The sequence below is a fragment of the Brachyistius frenatus genome, unplaced genomic scaffold, assembly GCF_029030835.1.
Source record: "Brachyistius frenatus isolate BFR_SWC_R1_liver_20210118 unplaced genomic scaffold, ASM2903083v1 Contig_88, whole genome shotgun sequence".
Classification (NCBI taxonomy): Eukaryota; Metazoa; Chordata; class Actinopteri; family Embiotocidae; genus Brachyistius; species Brachyistius frenatus.
Genome location: NW_027210687.1, coordinates 16,225 through 33,515, shown reverse-complemented (window position 1 = coordinate 33,515; position 17,291 = coordinate 16,225). Strand labels below are relative to the sequence as shown.

At 43.8% G+C, this 17,291-nt stretch overlaps 2 protein-coding genes across 4 annotated transcripts; one reads left to right on the top strand and one right to left on the bottom strand.

The window, feature by feature from the left end:
* Nucleotides 1-730: 730 nt before the first annotated feature.
* nudt9 (nudix (nucleoside diphosphate linked moiety X)-type motif 9) lies at nucleotides 731-5,016 on the bottom strand. Of its 3 annotated transcripts, none has more exons than XM_069710042.1 (9): nucleotides 4,936-5,016; nucleotides 4,253-4,511; nucleotides 3,513-3,800; nucleotides 3,209-3,319; nucleotides 2,853-2,939; nucleotides 2,545-2,656; nucleotides 2,152-2,298; nucleotides 1,951-2,035; nucleotides 731-1,780 (listed from the first exon to the last, which is right to left on the bottom strand). In XM_069710042.1, the coding sequence occupies exons 1-9, from the start codon at nucleotides 4,952-4,954 to the stop codon at nucleotides 1,635-1,637; spliced, it is 1,254 nt and encodes a 417-aa protein (XP_069566143.1). In that variant the 5' UTR covers nucleotides 4,955-5,016; the 3' UTR covers nucleotides 731-1,634. The 3 variants fall into 3 exon arrangements, with proteins under 3 accessions (XP_069566143.1, XP_069566142.1, XP_069566144.1); XM_069710041.1 differs by having other exon boundaries at nucleotides 4,927-4,984; XM_069710043.1 differs by having other exon boundaries at nucleotides 3,209-3,298; nucleotides 4,927-4,984.
* A 148-nt stretch (nucleotides 5,017-5,164) lies between these two features.
* On the top strand, nucleotides 5,165-15,742 carry mapk3 (mitogen-activated protein kinase 3). The gene is made up of 9 exons (XM_069710045.1): nucleotides 5,165-5,379; nucleotides 6,846-7,028; nucleotides 9,476-9,665; nucleotides 11,676-11,792; nucleotides 11,904-12,018; nucleotides 12,112-12,243; nucleotides 12,923-13,032; nucleotides 13,789-13,915; nucleotides 15,635-15,742. The coding sequence occupies exons 1-8, from the start codon at nucleotides 5,165-5,167 to the stop codon at nucleotides 13,906-13,908; spliced, it is 1,182 nt and encodes a 393-aa protein (XP_069566146.1). The 3' UTR covers nucleotides 13,909-13,915; nucleotides 15,635-15,742.
* The last annotated feature ends 1,549 nt before the right edge of the window (nucleotides 15,743-17,291 follow it).

Below are 17,291 nucleotides of genomic sequence, written 5' to 3'. Positions count from 1 at the left end.
AAGTTGGTCCAATGTTGAGTGACAATGCTTCTACCCGCAGCCGTGAAACAGGTTGCAATGTGATTTTTTTTTGGGGCAGCTGCAGCCTGTCAGCCACTAAAAGTGTTCTAATGTTGCCACTGACAGGCTCAGATTCTTAATATAACATGATAGAAAAGATCCCGAACCTGAAACAGAAGTCTCGCTCTGAGATCTTGCCAGAGGCGAGTTGTTGGAGGAAGATAAGGAGGGAAACATGAGCAAGAATTTGACAGAGGAGAGCTGTGGTGCAAAGCTCTCTGAGACACTCTCGCTCAATACTAGATCAATTACAAATAATGTTGTCTCTATTCGTCACTTACACTCAAAGTGATGGGAAAAGAGCGTCCAAGTTGAAAAATGCTAAACTTTGCTCTTAGATCTAAAAGTTAGAGGATTTTATGACCAATCTAAATGGTACAACTGTGGAAATCTGGATAGTAAGTAGTCTCTCCTCCCACAACAATAAATTATATTAGTGCTCTGACTGGAAAGGCTCCAGCAGTGTTGGAAAGCATCCTGAGTGCACTGAGAATCTACTCGAACTGAATGACCTTATGGGTGTGGAGAATTTTTTGATTACATCATATAATATACATAATATAGTGAGGTTTTGTAACAACAGAACCTTAAAACAGTTGAATATCATGTCATTGTGTGAATGTCCTCATTAGCTTTGATGCACAGACAAATTGTAGATGAAATCCGTATATTCAGCCTGAAGACAAACATGTTTTATTGGAAAGCAGAGAACAAAGTATCATTCAGCTCTGTTGTCGTATGCCGTTAGATGACAGAGGTATCGATGGGTTTGGATCAGAAATCCCTAAAAATAAAAAAGCCTTTTCATCCATAATTCTTCATCTCTGCCTCACTGCTGCATTTCCCCGGCAGTGAGATGACACAGACTGATGTGGACATTTGGAAAGGCAGGCTGTCGAGTGTGAAATGGCAGTTTGCGTTCACTGCTCATTCCCACTTGAAAACATGTTGAGTGTGTCTGTGCACCGCTGGGCTGTACAGGGATCATATCCTTCTAACATGTAAAGATCAAAGTCAGACTTCACTTCTTTTTTTTTTATATTCTGATTTCTCTTCTTATCACACATAAATGAATGTAACGTGTCATGTTGAGCAGCTCATTGTGTTTGTTCTTGTATGATCATGCCAGGTTAATTTGATCCTTGTTAACACTGAATATATTAGCATAATATGTGCTAATAGAAATAATGGGATTACATTTGTCTTTCCAGACTTGTGTTAAGCTTCTTGCAGTCAGTCAGAAGGTTTTTTTATGAAAATGTGCAGTTCTTCTCTGTTTGATGCAGTTTTCTTTAAAGACTGTCGGCTGAAGACAAGCTGTCAACCTGCTAGTTTTCACTGATTCTATAAGTTCTTCCAGGTTGCTGTACATTGAATAGTGGACATATATAAATATGTGTCAAACTAATGAGATGCATATTAGTATAACTGTGATTATTATGATAAAATCAGCAAAGGATGATTTACAGAAGGTGTCATGCTTCTTAAGTGGACTGGTACTCTCTGCAAACAGAGAGAAACCAGGCTGATAATGTTTCCTTCATCTTCATATCAGAACAGTCTTTTGTCTGTGGTTACCAGTGAGCTTTCCTTTCTTTGGCCACCAGCTCCAGGAAATGGGAGTGACTCGCATAGAGAGCGAAGGACGAGTCAACATCAACCCATTGGACTTGTCCTGCGTCATCGCCAGCTTGCAGCGGCAGCTTGCTCACACTGTTGCCTACAGTAACAACAAAGACATCTCATTCGCTCACCTCCTCAGAGAGGAAATGTATCTAAGGTCTGCAAATTAGCTGTTGTGGTATGAATGAAATATGGATTATTTAAAGTGCAGAAATGGACTATGACTAGTATTCAAAAGAAGAAAACATTCGTGTTAATTAGAGATACCTGACTCATCATGAAAGTTGACAGCAACTGTCTCCATCCAAGCATTGTCGGTGTTTCTAGGATCATCAACGTAGCCTTTATAGACCTGAAGAGAACGACCACAAGCTCACTTCAAAGTAAGGTCTGTAAGTCTCATACTTCACTTGATAGAAATACTTGGTGATTAAAATGTGCCAGTAGACAAGTGAGTCCTCGACTGACCTGAAACCCTGGCAATTTGAAGAGTTTGGTGATGCGCTCGTGGATTTTTGCCTTCTCTGATGCCACGACTGTAAGCGAGTTCAGTGCTTCTTCTGAGAACTCTCGCTGCAACGTGAGAGAAACCTTCTCCCCTGGATCCACCATCCCCTGTAAATCAATTATGTGCACACATAAACAAGTAAGTCACAGGATCATGACAGCTTACACGCGCCAACCCTCCCCGCTCCAAGACCTCTAATTTACTATTGTTGTCCCACCGCCTTCTTTAATAACTGAAAATACTACAGTAGGTGCAATAAATAGCAGGATAAACAACACAGTGACAGAGAAAGTTGCACAGTTGAGGCGAACAACAGACCACATCAATAAAAAAGAAACGTAAGAGCCACCAACCCCGGGAATGGCCCATTCCCCACAGTCTTTCCTCTTGATGGACACAAACTGCAGAACAGGCTTTTTGGAGACCGAGTGAAGAATCGTTCCTCCTTTGGCATCAACTTTCCATCTGACAGCCAGTGAAATACAAATAAATGCAAAGTGCACAAGTCCCGTGTTCTTTGGCAATGAAACCTCTTCATCTTTTCAACATGAGTTTGGTGATGTCATGTTTTATTGACTGAGTTTTCCTCTTTTGAATCTTCCTTAGTGAAATGGAGGAATGAACTATGGTTAAAGAATATGTGGATAATTCCAATGTTTACCTCGTGACAATGGGATCTGCTGCATGATTGGGTCCCCATCGTCCTAGCAACCCTCTACCTGTCAACCCTGTGCGTCCATGAGGATTTCTAAGGAGTGAAAAGTGAATTTGCAAATGTATTAATACACATTTTTAGGAAGACATTTGCCAAAATGACTCACAGCCCTACTCTGGTCAGTCATCCTGACGTTGTTGCGCATTAATAAGTGATGGCATTAACAGTTAATGACGTGTCTCTGTAATCCTACAGAGATCCATCCCGGTCTGCAGCTCTGTACAGCGTAAAACACAACTGAGCTGACAGGGTTATTCAGATGTCATGCTAAGAACTACGTCTCTTGGTGCTGGACAACTTACAATGGCTTTCCATTTTCCACTTTGTAGCTGCCATCGAAGCTTGTCCTGTCCACGCCCGTGTCCACAGTGTTGAACTGTGGACTGAAGAGGCTGAAAAACAAGCAAAAGTCCCTAAAACTGGTATAAATAAACTCGTTGACAGGAAAAAAAGAAAATCTTGGTGAAAATGTCTGACGTCAGTCTAGACAATCTAAAATCTACCCCTCCAGATCGGAGTAACAGTTTCCATTACTCACATTAGCACTAACCAATCAAACATGAAAAACGCACTTGATGCACTTTTAAGTAGGGATGTGATCCTCACCCAATGTCAGGATCCGCCCATGTTGGCTTCTTTAAAACTGAAGGGTCCGTGTAGATGACCGGAGCGTACTGCGGCCACTTCTTACTCCAGTCCACTTTGTCATCCGGCACAGGCAGGCGCTTGACTTTGGACGCTGCATACAGTGGACATCTGGACTTTGTGTGAGGCGCTGCTGAGGAAGGCATTATCCTGATGCTGTTCAGATCAAGGTTACAGAAACTGGTACTGATGGGTCTGATGGTTTTACTAGTTGTGAAAGGATGGAAAGGTGAGCAGGAGATCGCGGGCCTACACAGGGAGAAATATAAGACATGAAAGTGCAGTAAGTATTCCTTGAAGCAGCGTTTGTGCCTCCCCACATCTCCTGGTCCTCCAGCAAACTCAAAATAACTTCCCTTCAAATGCAAACAGCAAAACTCTTCTGGCATGAACTGAACACGCACAGTTTAAACAATCTAAACAGTCAACAGGATGGCAGCAATACTGGAATACAAATCTGATGCCTAGATTAAGTTAGTGTAGCATATTACACATTTCAATATAATATTCAGTGAAAATAATCTAGCCTATGATTTTGAACGTAAGGTTTTGTACTCAGTCAGTGAAGTCAGTGATATCAGGGCCCGTAGCACATATGTCACTGTCTACTTTCACTTACGATGTTAGCGTCCAGTCTAAACTGTCACAACATGTCAAACAGCGTCCAGTTAAATCTTTCGGACTAATTTTACTGTCCATACCTTAGTCCGCATGTGCCGACGGTATACGGCAGTCCGAGGAGAGTGAACGCTAAACGAATCGGGCCGATCCAGCGTCGCTGCAGAGGTAAATGGACCATTCCTTGGGACAAGTCAATCAATAGCCCAACAACTAACGTGCAGCACAGTAACCAGGAAGTGCACCGCTTGGCGAGGTGACGTCGCACAGGGGTGTGGTTACAGCAGTCGCACTCGTTTCCATAGTGACCAGATTCGACTATAAATGTTGACGAACCTGTCTCTAAGAAAATAAATAGAGTTAAGCAAAAAACAACAAAAAAAGAAGGTTTATAGGCAATTTAAATGAATGCCCTATATTTTATGTCATAGTTTCCTGCAAAAATCTAAAGTATAAAATGTTGTTACATCTTTTTATTTGGAAAGAATACTTGTGGTATAAAAGGGTGGATAACCACAACAAAAAAAAACAGAAAAGAAACGCAGCCATGTGGATTTGATCAAAAACGTATTGTTATAAGAGGCAACATGCTCCATATTTCGCCACGCCCACTCGCGGCTGCTGCATGTTTAATTTACAGATTGCGCTTGTTTGACCGTAATAAAAGAGATGAATGGGCGGTGCCTCTTATTTGAGCTGTAGCCAACGGACAGGACTCCGCCCAAACAAGTCACCCTTGTACCCATATCTAACGCACCAGCACTACCGTAGTCTGTCACGCGCATTTACGCTCGGTGCTGAGACCAAATCCGCGCTCGCGCACGAAATCCATTTACGCTCGAGGAGCAGAGGGCCCGGTTCGAGTCGCTTCCCCTCCGTCAATCAAACAATCCTTCTCGGTTTTAAAGCCTCGGGCGGCCGCTGAACAGAGCTGAGAGCGGCGGTTCTTCGGTGAAACACTTTCGGACAGAGCAGGAGCGCCTTGGAGAGGAAGAATGGCGGATTCGAGCAGCACCGCAGCGGTCGGGGCCGCGGGCTCCAACAGCGCTGCTGCCGCCGCCGGGGCGGCGGGCGCCGTTGCGCACGACGGAGCGCCCGGAGCCGCGGGACCCAAGGTCCCGTCCGAGTCCGTGAAGGGCCAGATTTTTGACGTGGGCCCCCGCTACACGAACCTGTCTTACATCGGGGAGGGGGCGTACGGGATGGTGTGGTGAGTCTCCGCCGGGCTGCCGTAGCGTCACGCGAACGTGCGAGCTAACGCTGAGCGGTTTGTTAGCAAACACCGTTAGCCAGCTAACCTCAGCTGTTGTAATCAACAAGTAAACGTGAGCGCAGTCACGATGTGCTCACTGAACGCGGCCGGGCGGCACTCCGACGATACTTGAGCCTCAAGGCAGCTCCTCCGACAGTTAGCGGGCTAGCCGAGTAGCTACAGGCGTGGCTACGAGCTTTACAGGAAACAAGATCGGGAGTGATTGCGCAGGACGTAGTTTGCTCTCCGATCAGAAATCCTTTCACTTGGTGCATTTGACCGCAGATGCGAAGTTAGTTTTCGCCGTCGTCGCATTTTTACAGTCGGCACCAGTTTCCAAATATCCTGCTGATCTCCACCGGAGGTCTGATGGCGGAACATTTATTCTGCAGTAAAGCTGCTGCAGAGGATGCGAGTGGGATTTGGCACTTGTAGCGAGGCCTTTCCTCCTCGTGTTATCCGCTGTGTGTGTGTGTGTGTGTGTGTGTGTGTGTGTGTGTGTGTGTGTGTGTGTGTGTGTGTGTGTGTGTGTTGAGCAATTCTGTTGCACTTGACATCGATGTCAAGTCACTGCTGGCGAGGTTGGACTGCGACCGCGATCAGATGGGACTGCACAGCGTGTCGGTGTAAAATGGATGGTGTCATGAGAGCAGGGCCCACACGTCCACTTCGACCACAACGTGATAGCGTGGTGCTGTTTTGTTTGTGTCATCGTGGTCATGTGATTCCACTGTTGCAGCATTCAGTGTTTGTAAACATTGTCAACACCCACCGGTTGGTACAGTGAAAGGACGCCTCGGTGCACGAAGCACTACAGCTTCTAGCTGTTCATTAAAAACGTGTTTATGAAATGTGTTCACCGACCCCGGAGAAGGCACGTGAACTTGTCCCTCCATATGCAGCGTGTTGAGCAATAAGACAGTGCGCTTTTTTTTTTTTTTTTTTTTTTTTTCTTTTTTTCGAGGAAAGATGTGATGTAACCGTTGTTCCTGTTAAGGTTCAGTGTAAAACTCAGCTTCAATGTTTTGTTTTTCCTCATAAGTTAGCGATCAGCAATGGGTTTAATGGGATTTCATAGGTTTTAGTCCCAAAACTTGCACCTCGAGGCTTCCGGAGAAAGAAAAAAAAAAAAAAAAAAGCATTCACACCTTCTTTTGCCACGGCCTGGTCTCCATCTGCTCTACACCTCCACCACACTGACACTGCGCCCACACTCGGGCCTGCAGCTACAGTTCTTCTGAACATATTACAGGAACACACACGCAAAAAAAAAAAAAAAAAATCACGTGCAGTACAGACAGTCTGCAAAGCCCTTATGAACCTTTGTATCAGCCCAGTTTATGATACCATCATTGCGTGTATGAATTGTTCAGTGTGTAACGTGACACCTGCTCTGTGCGTCTCTCCACATCCGCCCTCTCCAGCTCCGCTCTGGACAACCCGACGAACCATCGCGTAGCCATCAAGAAAATCAGCCCCTTTGAGCACCAGACGTACTGCCAGCGCACGCTGAGGGAAATCAAGATCCTGCTGCGTTTCCACCATGAGAATATCATCGGCATCAACGACATTCTCAGGGCACGGCACATTGACAACATGAGGGATGTGTATCCTTTCATGCTTTACAGGAACGGTCTTACTGCGTTTGCACGCATATGTAATCGACTTATTGTCTCACTGAGACTCTCTTTTAAAGAGAGCTGAGAAATGTTCATGATCTGACATGCGTGCAGTTGCCACGCAGAAACAACCCACCAAGCCCAGATAACCACAATATAAGAGAACAGGAAAAGGAGAACAGGCACTACTCGTCAGATGATAAAGCGGTATGAAGGAATCTAACTTTACAGTTTATTTCATTAAAAGGTGTAACGTACCTGAAGCCAGTTTTGCCGAGGTTATTCCTGATGGAGGGGATACAAGGGTTGAACACCTGATTGTGTTCTTCAGTAACAGGATTTCTACCGGAGGTTTGAAAGCTTTACAGTGAGGTGATTCTTTTGTTTGTCCGCAAGGAAGTTGATCAAAACCTTGTGAAACGGACAACAACAACAACGAGTGTGAAACGTGGAGGTTTGCGAGGTACTCTGACAAAAAGGGTTTAGCTGCTGAAGTAATATAATAACGGCGCAACGTGACACAATATCTGATCAAGTAAATGCATTAAAATTGACTGCACAATAGTTTCCTGGTTTAAAAGAGACCGCTAGTCCAGGTATAGTTTGAGTATGACGTTTGACTCCATTGGCTCGTCGAGATGTTTATGCCACGAGATGATCGGAGTCCCTGGTGGAGGCAGAGGACACTTAGTATTTAGTCTTCAAAAGAAGTTTCTTATGAAGAAGGGATGTCTGGAGATTGGAGTCGGAGCTTTTGACGTATTTCCTCAAAATTTGAATGAAACTGTTTTATTTCTCTTTGTCTCAGATCAAATTTCCACTTAAAAAAAACAAAAACACAGTTGCTGCCTCCAAATCAGTAGATTTAATCTGAAGTCTAATTTTGTCACAAATCTCTGCAGTTCTTTGGGGAAAAAAAAACACACGGTCACAAAGAAAGACATAACAAAGACACAAGTAGGCTCCTGTTTTCGTGCTGCGCTGACTAGAAGTGGCACAATCAAAGTGTTAGTTTGAACATGTGTTCGTGGTACTTTAAATGACTTGTAACAAGACTGTGTGCCGCAACTTGTCCTCAACATTGCAGCAACTTTATCGCTTTTCATCTGAAGTCTGTGGTTTTGAGAATTCGTCTGTGACTGAAATTTGTTGCAGCTTTGTGTTGCACACGACGAGGTGAAACCACACAAACAAACAAAGACTTATTAATCCAGTTTTGAGGTCGATTCGACTGGGAGTTCAACGGGCCAGTTAAATAGGACCGTTAACGTTTCGACTGCAGACGGTGAACGTCGGCTTCATGTGAAATATAAATAATCCGGTGAGTTGGTTTGAGTTTATTCTGAATTGTGGTTCACACTACACGGTTATTTGTTTGACTAATTGCATTGCGCAGACTTAACAATGCACAATGTTTGCATTGATGAGTAGGTGCAAATGTTGAAAGTGACCCCTGTGAACTGTTAACATTTAGTCCAGGTTTTACCCACTCTGACCTTTTTATCTAACACCCCTGTTAAAAATGAGCATTTGAGAACCAGTTTTGATTGAGCTGCTGAATCATTGCGAGGATTGTTGTGATGCTCCAGCCACATTAGACCGTTAGTGATGTGTCGGCACGGATTGACAGTCAGTTGCTTTTCTGGCAGTTTCTCCGTGAAAAGCTTCATTGTCTGCTGCAAAAACTGGAAAGGAAATGTGTGAGTCCTTGTATTTTTGGGCGTCTTGTTTTCTTGTAATTTGCCTGCTCACTCGACTTGTAGCAAACTTGTGGAAAATATAATCGAATCCAGGGATGACCCGGCATCATTTAGTTTTGTTGTTCTATGTGTAGCTTGGCTAGTAAGAGCACCGCACACCTGTGGCCCTTTTAGCTCGACGCTAACATCTGTATGCTAACATGCAAATGTTTCAATGGTGAATGTCCAAAAGTTCTTCTCGATCCGTTCAACAGTTATTGAGATATTCATGTCCAGATCAAAGTGGTGGACTGGCGGGATCGACAGTACCGGGATGACTGAAACTCACTCCTGCAGTGCTGCAAAGTCCGTAGGACGTCCCGTATTTAAGACCCGTTAGCCTCCTCGGGACCCCTAGCGCCTGTGCGTCAGGTGTGTTTGTGAAAGAATAACTACTGTATTTAAGCTGCTGGTGTCTATGGTTGCAGTTTTTAGTTTTTTTTTCTTATGTATGAGTTGAGGAACAAAATGATTGCAACATGCGTATCGCACGCAATCCACCAACGTCATTTAAGTGTTGGACGCTTTTGTTTGGTTTAAAACGGAAACCGCAGGTCTAGAAAATGGTGCTCGAGTGGAAGTAGAAGTCTCCGAGCCGGTCTGCATTGTCTGTACAAAATGTGCCGGTCCCTCGGTATCCGTTGGATACTGTCGCCCCTTCTGCGCTTGTCCGCCTTGACTGGTGCGTCCCTCCAGCTACATCGTGCAGACTCTGATGGAGACGGACCTGTACAAGCTGCTGAAGAGCCAGCGGCTAAGCAACGACCACGTCTGCTACTTCCTCTACCAGATCCTGCGAGGCCTCAAGTACATCCACTCTGCCAACGTGTTGCACCGCGACCTCAAACCCTCCAACCTGCTCATCAACACCACCTGCGACCTCAAGGTCAGCTTACACACACACACACACACACACACACACACACCAGTGACAACTAGGCCACTGTATCTGTTTGATGGACTTAACTTATTTTATACAACATATGCAGGATTTTTACAGAATATTCAGATTGTATCTGGAAATCCTTCATTTCTATTCTTTAAATTTAGTCAAAGTATAAACAATCCCTGGATTTAAAGTATGTGCAGCATGTCATGTTTGGAAGACAAATGATGAAAAGCAGGAATTTTCTAAAATGGCACACGGTTTATTTAAGTCGTTTTTTTTTTTTGGGGGGGGGGGGGGTTTCCTCCCAGTCGGCTATAAAGAGATCCACTATGCTTGTTTAAATGTCGTGATCTGTTCTCACTGAAATGGAAAAAGAGTTGCAGGAATGTCGTCTGCTGAGAAAACGTAAAAATAGTTGCTGCTATTTAATGATGCGGACTTCCTGCAGTGCAATGTAGGCTGGTTTTATACTTCATGACATCAGAGGACTCCTGTGTCTCCTCCTCTGGAGTTTTGTTGTTGTTTAGTGGAACTGGCTTTTTAACACTTTTTAATCCAAGTCTCCTTTAAGCTAAATGTTGACAGTGCAGCAGCATTAAGACTGACAACATACACGCCGAACAAACTCTGCTGTAAAAACAACAGACGCACCGATCCGAACCGATATTAGATATTGGTGTGATACTGCGGCGGGTCAGGTAACATTACGATGGGGGCAGTCTATTCCATTTAATTCTATGTTCACCTCCATGTGCACATAAGCCATCATGCGTCAGCAGCAGCCCACTGGTAGACCGGCCATTTTGCCCAAAGGAAGAAGAAGAAGAAGAGCAGCTAACAACAAACAATCCCACGTTCTTCCACGCAGTGAAGCACACAGGTTATTAGTTCAACACTGATAACAGCCCGGTTCTGGATATCGGCAAAATAAAAACTTGATTGGTACATCTCCAGTTAAAACTTCTCCTGATCCCACTTTGATCTTGAGTCTGTAGGTTTCTTATGTTAGCAGAAAACTACCCAAACGGCTCAACGGCAGCCATACACGCAAACCACATAACTTCCGTAACGCGTAGTTTAAAGCAGACATGCAGCGTTTTGGAGTAATAATTCACGCCTGCTGTTTTTTTTTTGTTTTTTTTTACAATTGAGAAAATCTACCTAGAGAATATTAAGCTAAATGTAAATCGTTCATGCCCTAATAAATCGCTGAGGTATGTAGGAAAACACCAATTGAAAAGGTAACTGGGCACAAGTGTGTTATCGAAGGTGTTGTTCGGCGTCATCGCAGATTAAATCTGCGCATGAAAAAGTATCTCGAGAGCGGAGAGAACATTTTGTTGAAATGAGCCATCCGTTGCCACGTTGTGCAACCTCAGAGCGCTCTTGTGCACTCTTAGCAGCCAACCATCAATCCCAGGATTAGTTGATCATGTGGGAGGAGTAAAGTACAAAGGCAGCACGCTGCAGTGGTTTTCTGATGCATTCCTCTCCAAGGAAAAAATAACAAAGGTTCCTGCAGTCGTACTTCACGGCTCTGACTTTGAACCACTGCCGCTACTTGTTGTATAGATTCATGCAGTGATACTGAAACTGATTTATCGTATTCAGTTTGTACAGCTGAAGAAGAAAAAAAGAAGCTAAATAAATGTTATTTAGCTGTTTCCCCATTAGGCTGCATCCCTCCGTTTCTCTGCACAGTATATTACCTGCTGGAATACGGAATAATCACATTTTATTAAATCATTTCGAGGAGTTGAGGCCTGAAGATTAATAAACAAAGCAGGCGAAATCAAGTCTTTTAGACGAACATAAAATGGGAGTTGGTGAAGCTGTAGAGCCTTTCGAAAGTGTTAAATTCAAAGTTACAACAGCATCTAAAATTCTTGACAGTTGTTCGGGTTTGAAGGGTCTTCGAGTGTTGGGCTTGTCTTCGAAATATGACCTAAAGTCCGACCAGGTGGCGTACCGACGGATGTGACCTCTGACCCTTTGTGTCGTCCTCAGATCTGTGACTTTGGCCTGGCACGGATAGCCGACCCCGAGCACGACCACACGGGCTTCTTGACTGAGTATGTGGCTACGCGTTGGTACAGAGCTCCAGAAATCATGCTCAACTCCAAGGTGAGCGGGTGGGAGGATCTGACATGGAACTTTTATGTGTTCGTAAAGAGTTTCACAGTTTGTTAACTGTGTGTGTGTGTGTGTGTGTCTCTCTCTCTCTCACTCTCTCAGGGCTACTCCAAGTCCATTGACATCTGGTCAGTGGGCTGCATCCTGGCTGAGATGTTGTCCAACAAGCCCATCTTCCCTGGGAAACACTACTTGGACCAGCTCAACCACATACTGGGTGAGAGACACGGTCTTCGTTCATCTCCGCTTCCGACACGTTAAAACAGTGACGCGACCGCGCTGACCGTCCCGCGCTGTCGTATCTGTGCAGGCGTTCTTGGGTCTCCATCTCAAGAAGATCTGAACTGCATCATCAACATGAAGGCGAGGAACTACTTGCAGTCCCTCCCCGAGAAGCCCAAGATCCCCTGGGAGAAGCTCTTCTACAAGGCCGACTCCAAAGGTACGGTCACACGCACACCGAGTGGTTTATTTGAAGCCGACCTACAGACTCATCTGAGTCTCTGACTCTGGTGCGCTGAAGCACCGCTGACTTCATCACCGCCCGTATTTATCATCACCATCCATAGTTATCAATGCTGACAGGGCGAAGGATCAACCTGCTTCCTGCAGCTGTTGATATGAGACCAGTGTGATTACCAAATCGGCTTCATATCGGTGAACATTAACGATCACGAGGTTCTGGGTACAAATCATAAATACCTGTTACTGCAACTTTCAAAGTTATGTTTATTTTCATTGTGTCATTACAGAATTTTTGTTTGTTCAAGTTTTTTTCAGTATATTATTGGGGGGGGGGGGGTGGAGTCACTTTTACAGTAAGGATCAAATTTAGAGATAATCTAGTATATATGCAGTATATTGGACAGACCAATTATAATATTTATATGTATCATTAATTATAGATATAAACAGCAGCACATGATGGAAAAATCAAGTATTTAAGAAGCTGAGGAAATATTGAAATAATTAAAATGTAATTATTGTAGAAAATCCGCAGACTTTGATTGGTTAATCCAAAGAGCAGTTTAATGAAGGAATAAAGTAGGTATCATTGTGTGTTACATTTGTGCGCAACCTGACGGCTGAACTAACTAAAGCTCTTGATTCATCTGATGAAGCCTTGGACCTGCTGGGCCGCATGTTGACCTTTAACCCCATCAAGCGTATCAGCGTCGAGGAGGCCCTGGCTCATCCTTACCTGGAGCAGTACTATGATCCCACAGATGAGGTAAAAAAAAAAAAATCACTTTTTCTTTTTTTTAATGAACGTAGTGTTTACTTTTGGGAACAAAACCGGTTCACTGCTCAGTCGACCGGAATTAAAGCCGTAAGGATGAATTTTCACTGAGCTGAAGAACAACAACACGCGCTGTACTGTTGCCAAGTATTTAGATTTGCACTAATGTTGGAAGCAGGAAGGCTCAGTCACTCAAACATGCAGCGAGCTCGTTCACCATTCATTTCCACCATGTGCCCGAGATTTAAGCTTTCTGCTTTGTGCTGGGAAGCTTCTTAGCCGTGTTTGGGATGGAATTAGTCTTAAGTTTGCTTCACAGTTCAGCCTGCGAATGTGATCAATAGTCACATCTCGGTTTATGTAACTAAACAGAATGGCAGCACAGATCCTCAGAAATCAAAGCTGTGGATTTCTTCACAGATTTCTCTCCAGATTTGAAACGTAGTTTGTTCATAGTTGTCCAGCAATAGAGCTCACTTATATACAAGCGTGTTTGCTTTTTAATCTTTTATCCTAATCATATTTTGCACATTGTACTGTACTGTTCGTGTTACCTCCAGACACGCCTCTCTTTTACAACTACAAAAGGCTGTATTTTTAATGCTACATTTTAAAGACTTTGTTGATTTTGTGTGTTGTGTGTGTGTGTGTGTGTGTGTGTGTGTGTGTGTGTGTGTGTGTGTGTGTGTGTGTGTGTGTGTGTGTGTGTGTGTGTGTGTGTGTGTGTGTGTGTGTGTGTGTGTATAGCCCGTAGCCGAGGAGCCCTTCACTTTCACCATGGAGCTGGATGACCTTCCCAAGGAGAAGCTGAAGGAACTGATCTTTGAGGAAACGGCTCGTTTCCAGGCAACCTACCAGGGCTCCTGAGAGACAGGTACAGCAGACGGCCGGCCTCCTTTCACACAAACAAACAAACACACACACACACTTACAGCAACACAGGGTTCCGTTAATATGGACAGCAGATTAAATACATACAATATATTTTGGGAGAAAATCCTAGTTTTAAATTTAAAATCGGACGTCACACTCTTCCCTTAGTGGCTGAAACAAAAGTATTTCAGTGCGTGATACCTCGTAGACTTTCATTGTTCTTCAGTGCTGCATTTAATCGTGCAGCTGCGGGCTAAACTGGGTCTCCCGGTTTTAAGTCTTTACAATTTTATCTGGATGATTGGACACTAAATACGCTTGGGCGTCTGATTTCTTTTCTTTTATCTATTTGAGCTCTGAAGAGGATTTGTTGTGATTCGAGACCACCCGATTGTCAGTGGAGCTCGGTGACATTCGTGCACACATTTTAAACACACCCGAACCTCCAGTGAACCTGTTACAGATAAACAAGACGACAGTAAATGTAGAGACGAGCCTCCGACAAAGAAGGAAAACTTTATTTCACTAAAGGAAAGGCGAGGGATGTGCAGCATGTTCATCAGAGTGATCGGCCCACCGTAAAAAAAAAAGTGGAACTGAACAGGCAGATTGGGACATAAAGAGGTCTACATGGATTTTTACACATAATTATGCAAGAAATTGTCATTTTGATCCAAATACTAAAGACGAACAAGACACCATAATACAAATAGAACTCCCAGATTTATAGAATATTTAAACTACTTGGGCTCGCAAACAAGTGTGAAAGTGAGAAAAGTAACAGTTTCTAGCTGAAGTGTTTCATGATTCACGGCTGTTCCTGGATAAAATGTTGACGTCTTGCCATTCGTTTAATACACGACGTGATTTTTAATGGACACATTATGTTGCTCACCTCTGATTTCACCCGCACGACTTCCTTCCTGACTGTTAGTGGGAGACTAATCTCACCACAAACGATCAGAGTAGGAATTAATGGGAACAAGAAACGTGACTCAACGTGGGGCTTTTTTTAATAGGTTTTTTTTTTTTTAGTCATGTATATTTCATTGAACCTGTAGCGACTCCTATGAGCCGAGCCGTGCGCGCCACAGACTTCCACTAAAATACTTGAATCCTGCAGCTCCTCAAGACTTTCCACAGAAGGAAGTTATCAGACGGGACGGATCAAATTATGAGTGACGTGTCACTCTGGGGTGGTCGTGACGCTCAAAAACTTAATTATCCACCATTTTAAAGCCTCATCAGTAGTGGTGGAGAAGGCTGCTGCGTAGCCAATGACGTAAGCAGGTGTCAACATTGTTTTTGTAATTACTCCCACGGGCAGCAGAGGGAGACAGAAGCGCCTCACTACAGGTTTCAAGATGTAGGACATGAGAACATCAGGAGACGTGTTCATCTCGGAAAAACAAAAGCAAGAGAATAAAACGGATGAGATCCACACTTCAAATACTCCTCACACCCCCTCCATGTCTGCCCAGGATGTCGTGTTTGACAGGAAAGGTTTCAAAAGACTGATTTAAATTTATTTTATTTTTTTAAGTTGAAGGTGATAATGGACAATTAAAGGGTGTCTACTACGGGTTGTTACTTAGTTCACAGACCAGACAGCTCTTTTTGAATTGTGACTCTTTATTTTACAGAGAAAAGTCTTTTTCAGGGGAAAAGGTTACGGGTCATTGCATTGAGGCATTTCTTCTGTTTCTTCTCCTTTTCGTAGTCCTCATGAGCGACAAAGCCACACAGAGGCTCGGAACGAGAAGACCCCAAACAACTAAAACAAAAGAAAAATGCATCTTCAAGAAACCAACAAAAAGAAAACAAGAAATATGAACATTTAACAGCTTATCTTTCCATTTCTACTGCAAGAGAGAGCTAAGTTTAAAATTTGATTTCTGTGGCTGGGTGGGGTGGTAGGGTCTGTCGTACTCATACTGTTTCAGTTTTGTCCATGTTGGACTCTTCCCTCCTCTCGCCTCACGTTTGTTTTCTCTCTTCTTCTTTTTTTTTTTTTCTTTGCCCCTTTATTGTCCCGTGTCATCCTGTCCCATCTGACTGTCCTCTCCTGTCCTCATCAGACCCTGCCTTCATCTTTCCCATCTGTCCGAGCTCTCCTGTCTGTCCTCTCTCAGTAGCCTCCTCTCATATATACACATACTACTGTATTAACCAACACCATAACTCTCTTGTCTTGATCCATGTAAATTACAACCTGGAAAAACTGAGGGCTAAAAGAACGGGGAAGCTAATCGGGTGTATGTACATACAAAAATTATAAAAGCTTTTTTTTTTTTTTTTTTTTTTTGTGCTAGTCGCAGTTTTTGTTTGTACGCCATTGTTTAAGTGTTTTCGGGTCAGTTCAGAGCCGTATCTGTATGTTTTGGGGTTTATATTTGCAAGTCATTTTTGAACACTTGATTTTGAGTCAAACGTTCGATGTTTTTACCGGCATGTTGGCAGCATTTCTTTGTTCTCGCGCTTTCTTTTTTCAAAAAAAAAAAAAAAAAAAAAAGTGTATGATGTTCATATGAATGCATGCATTCCTGAAATTTACCAAAGTGACAGAGAGGTGCAAGGAACTTGGCTGGGGAGCAACAAAGGGAAATCTGCTGTTGAACTAAACAACTCGCAAACAAGGGCAGGCAAAGGACTTTATCCAGCAGGTGTGACAGGAATTCAATTGGATAGACGCAAAAGACATGAAATAACTTCCATAGCTGCACGTTCATCCAGATGTTACAGTTGTGATGTCAAAGCCCGGTTTTCCAGAACCGTCGTGGTCAAGCTGTGCCATGTCGAAACAGTTTTGTTTTTTTCTTTTTCTCACTGCAGCCACATTATCGCCTCACTGTGAGAATCAGGAGTGACACATGAGTCACTGTAACTTGAAACCGTTTCGGTCAAAATGCAGAAACGGACGGCGGACTTCTGCCAGGATACCGATACGCGACGCTGGTCTGACATCGCCGTATCGTCAACATTTGGCTGCGTAACATCTTACTGTATGAAACTAGATTCCTGAACAAATATTGTACAAAGCAGCGGACTCGTCACTGAAGGCCTCTGTTGTTCCTCAGCTCCTCTGAATCTTAAAGTTCATTTTTAGCGAACGCACACACACACACACACACACACACACGATCTGGAAAATGTGGTCTGGTTGACGTCGACCTTTGCGTCCCACGAAGAGGTTTTTTTAATTGCGTTCCTGTCGGCTCCCGACTCGGAACAAGGTGTACGCGGGCTGAGACCGAACTGGCAGTAAACAAATGAATAGCGTCATTTCCAACAGGTGGTTTCAGATCGTTCGGGGCGTGAAGCGCAGGTGAAACTACGTCACGCTGGAGCTTCTCCTGCTGATGTTCACGCTGAATGTA

Bases quoted from the DNA above. Each gene is read 5' to 3' on its own strand.
- nudt9 (XM_069710041.1), bottom strand. From the start codon at position 4,954: ATGCGCGTGACAGACTACGGTAGTGCTG. The intron at 2,657-2,852 runs GTAAACATTGGA...ACTGGCTGTCAG, and splicing joins GCAGATCCCATTGTCACGAG to ATGGAAAGTTGATGCCAAAG. The intron at 2,036-2,151 runs GTCAGTCGAGGA...CGTTCTCTTCAG, and splicing joins TCAAATTGCCAGGGTTTCAG to GTCTATAAAGGCTACGTTGA.
- mapk3 (XM_069710045.1), top strand. From the start codon at position 5,165: ATGGCGGATTCGAGCAGCACCGCAGCGGTCGGGGCCGCGGGCTCCAAC. The intron at 12,019-12,111 runs GTGAGAGACACG...GTATCTGTGCAG, and splicing joins CCAGCTCAACCACATACTGG to GCGTTCTTGGGTCTCCATCT. The intron at 13,033-13,788 runs GTAAAAAAAAAA...GTGTGTGTATAG, and splicing joins ACTATGATCCCACAGATGAG to CCCGTAGCCGAGGAGCCCTT.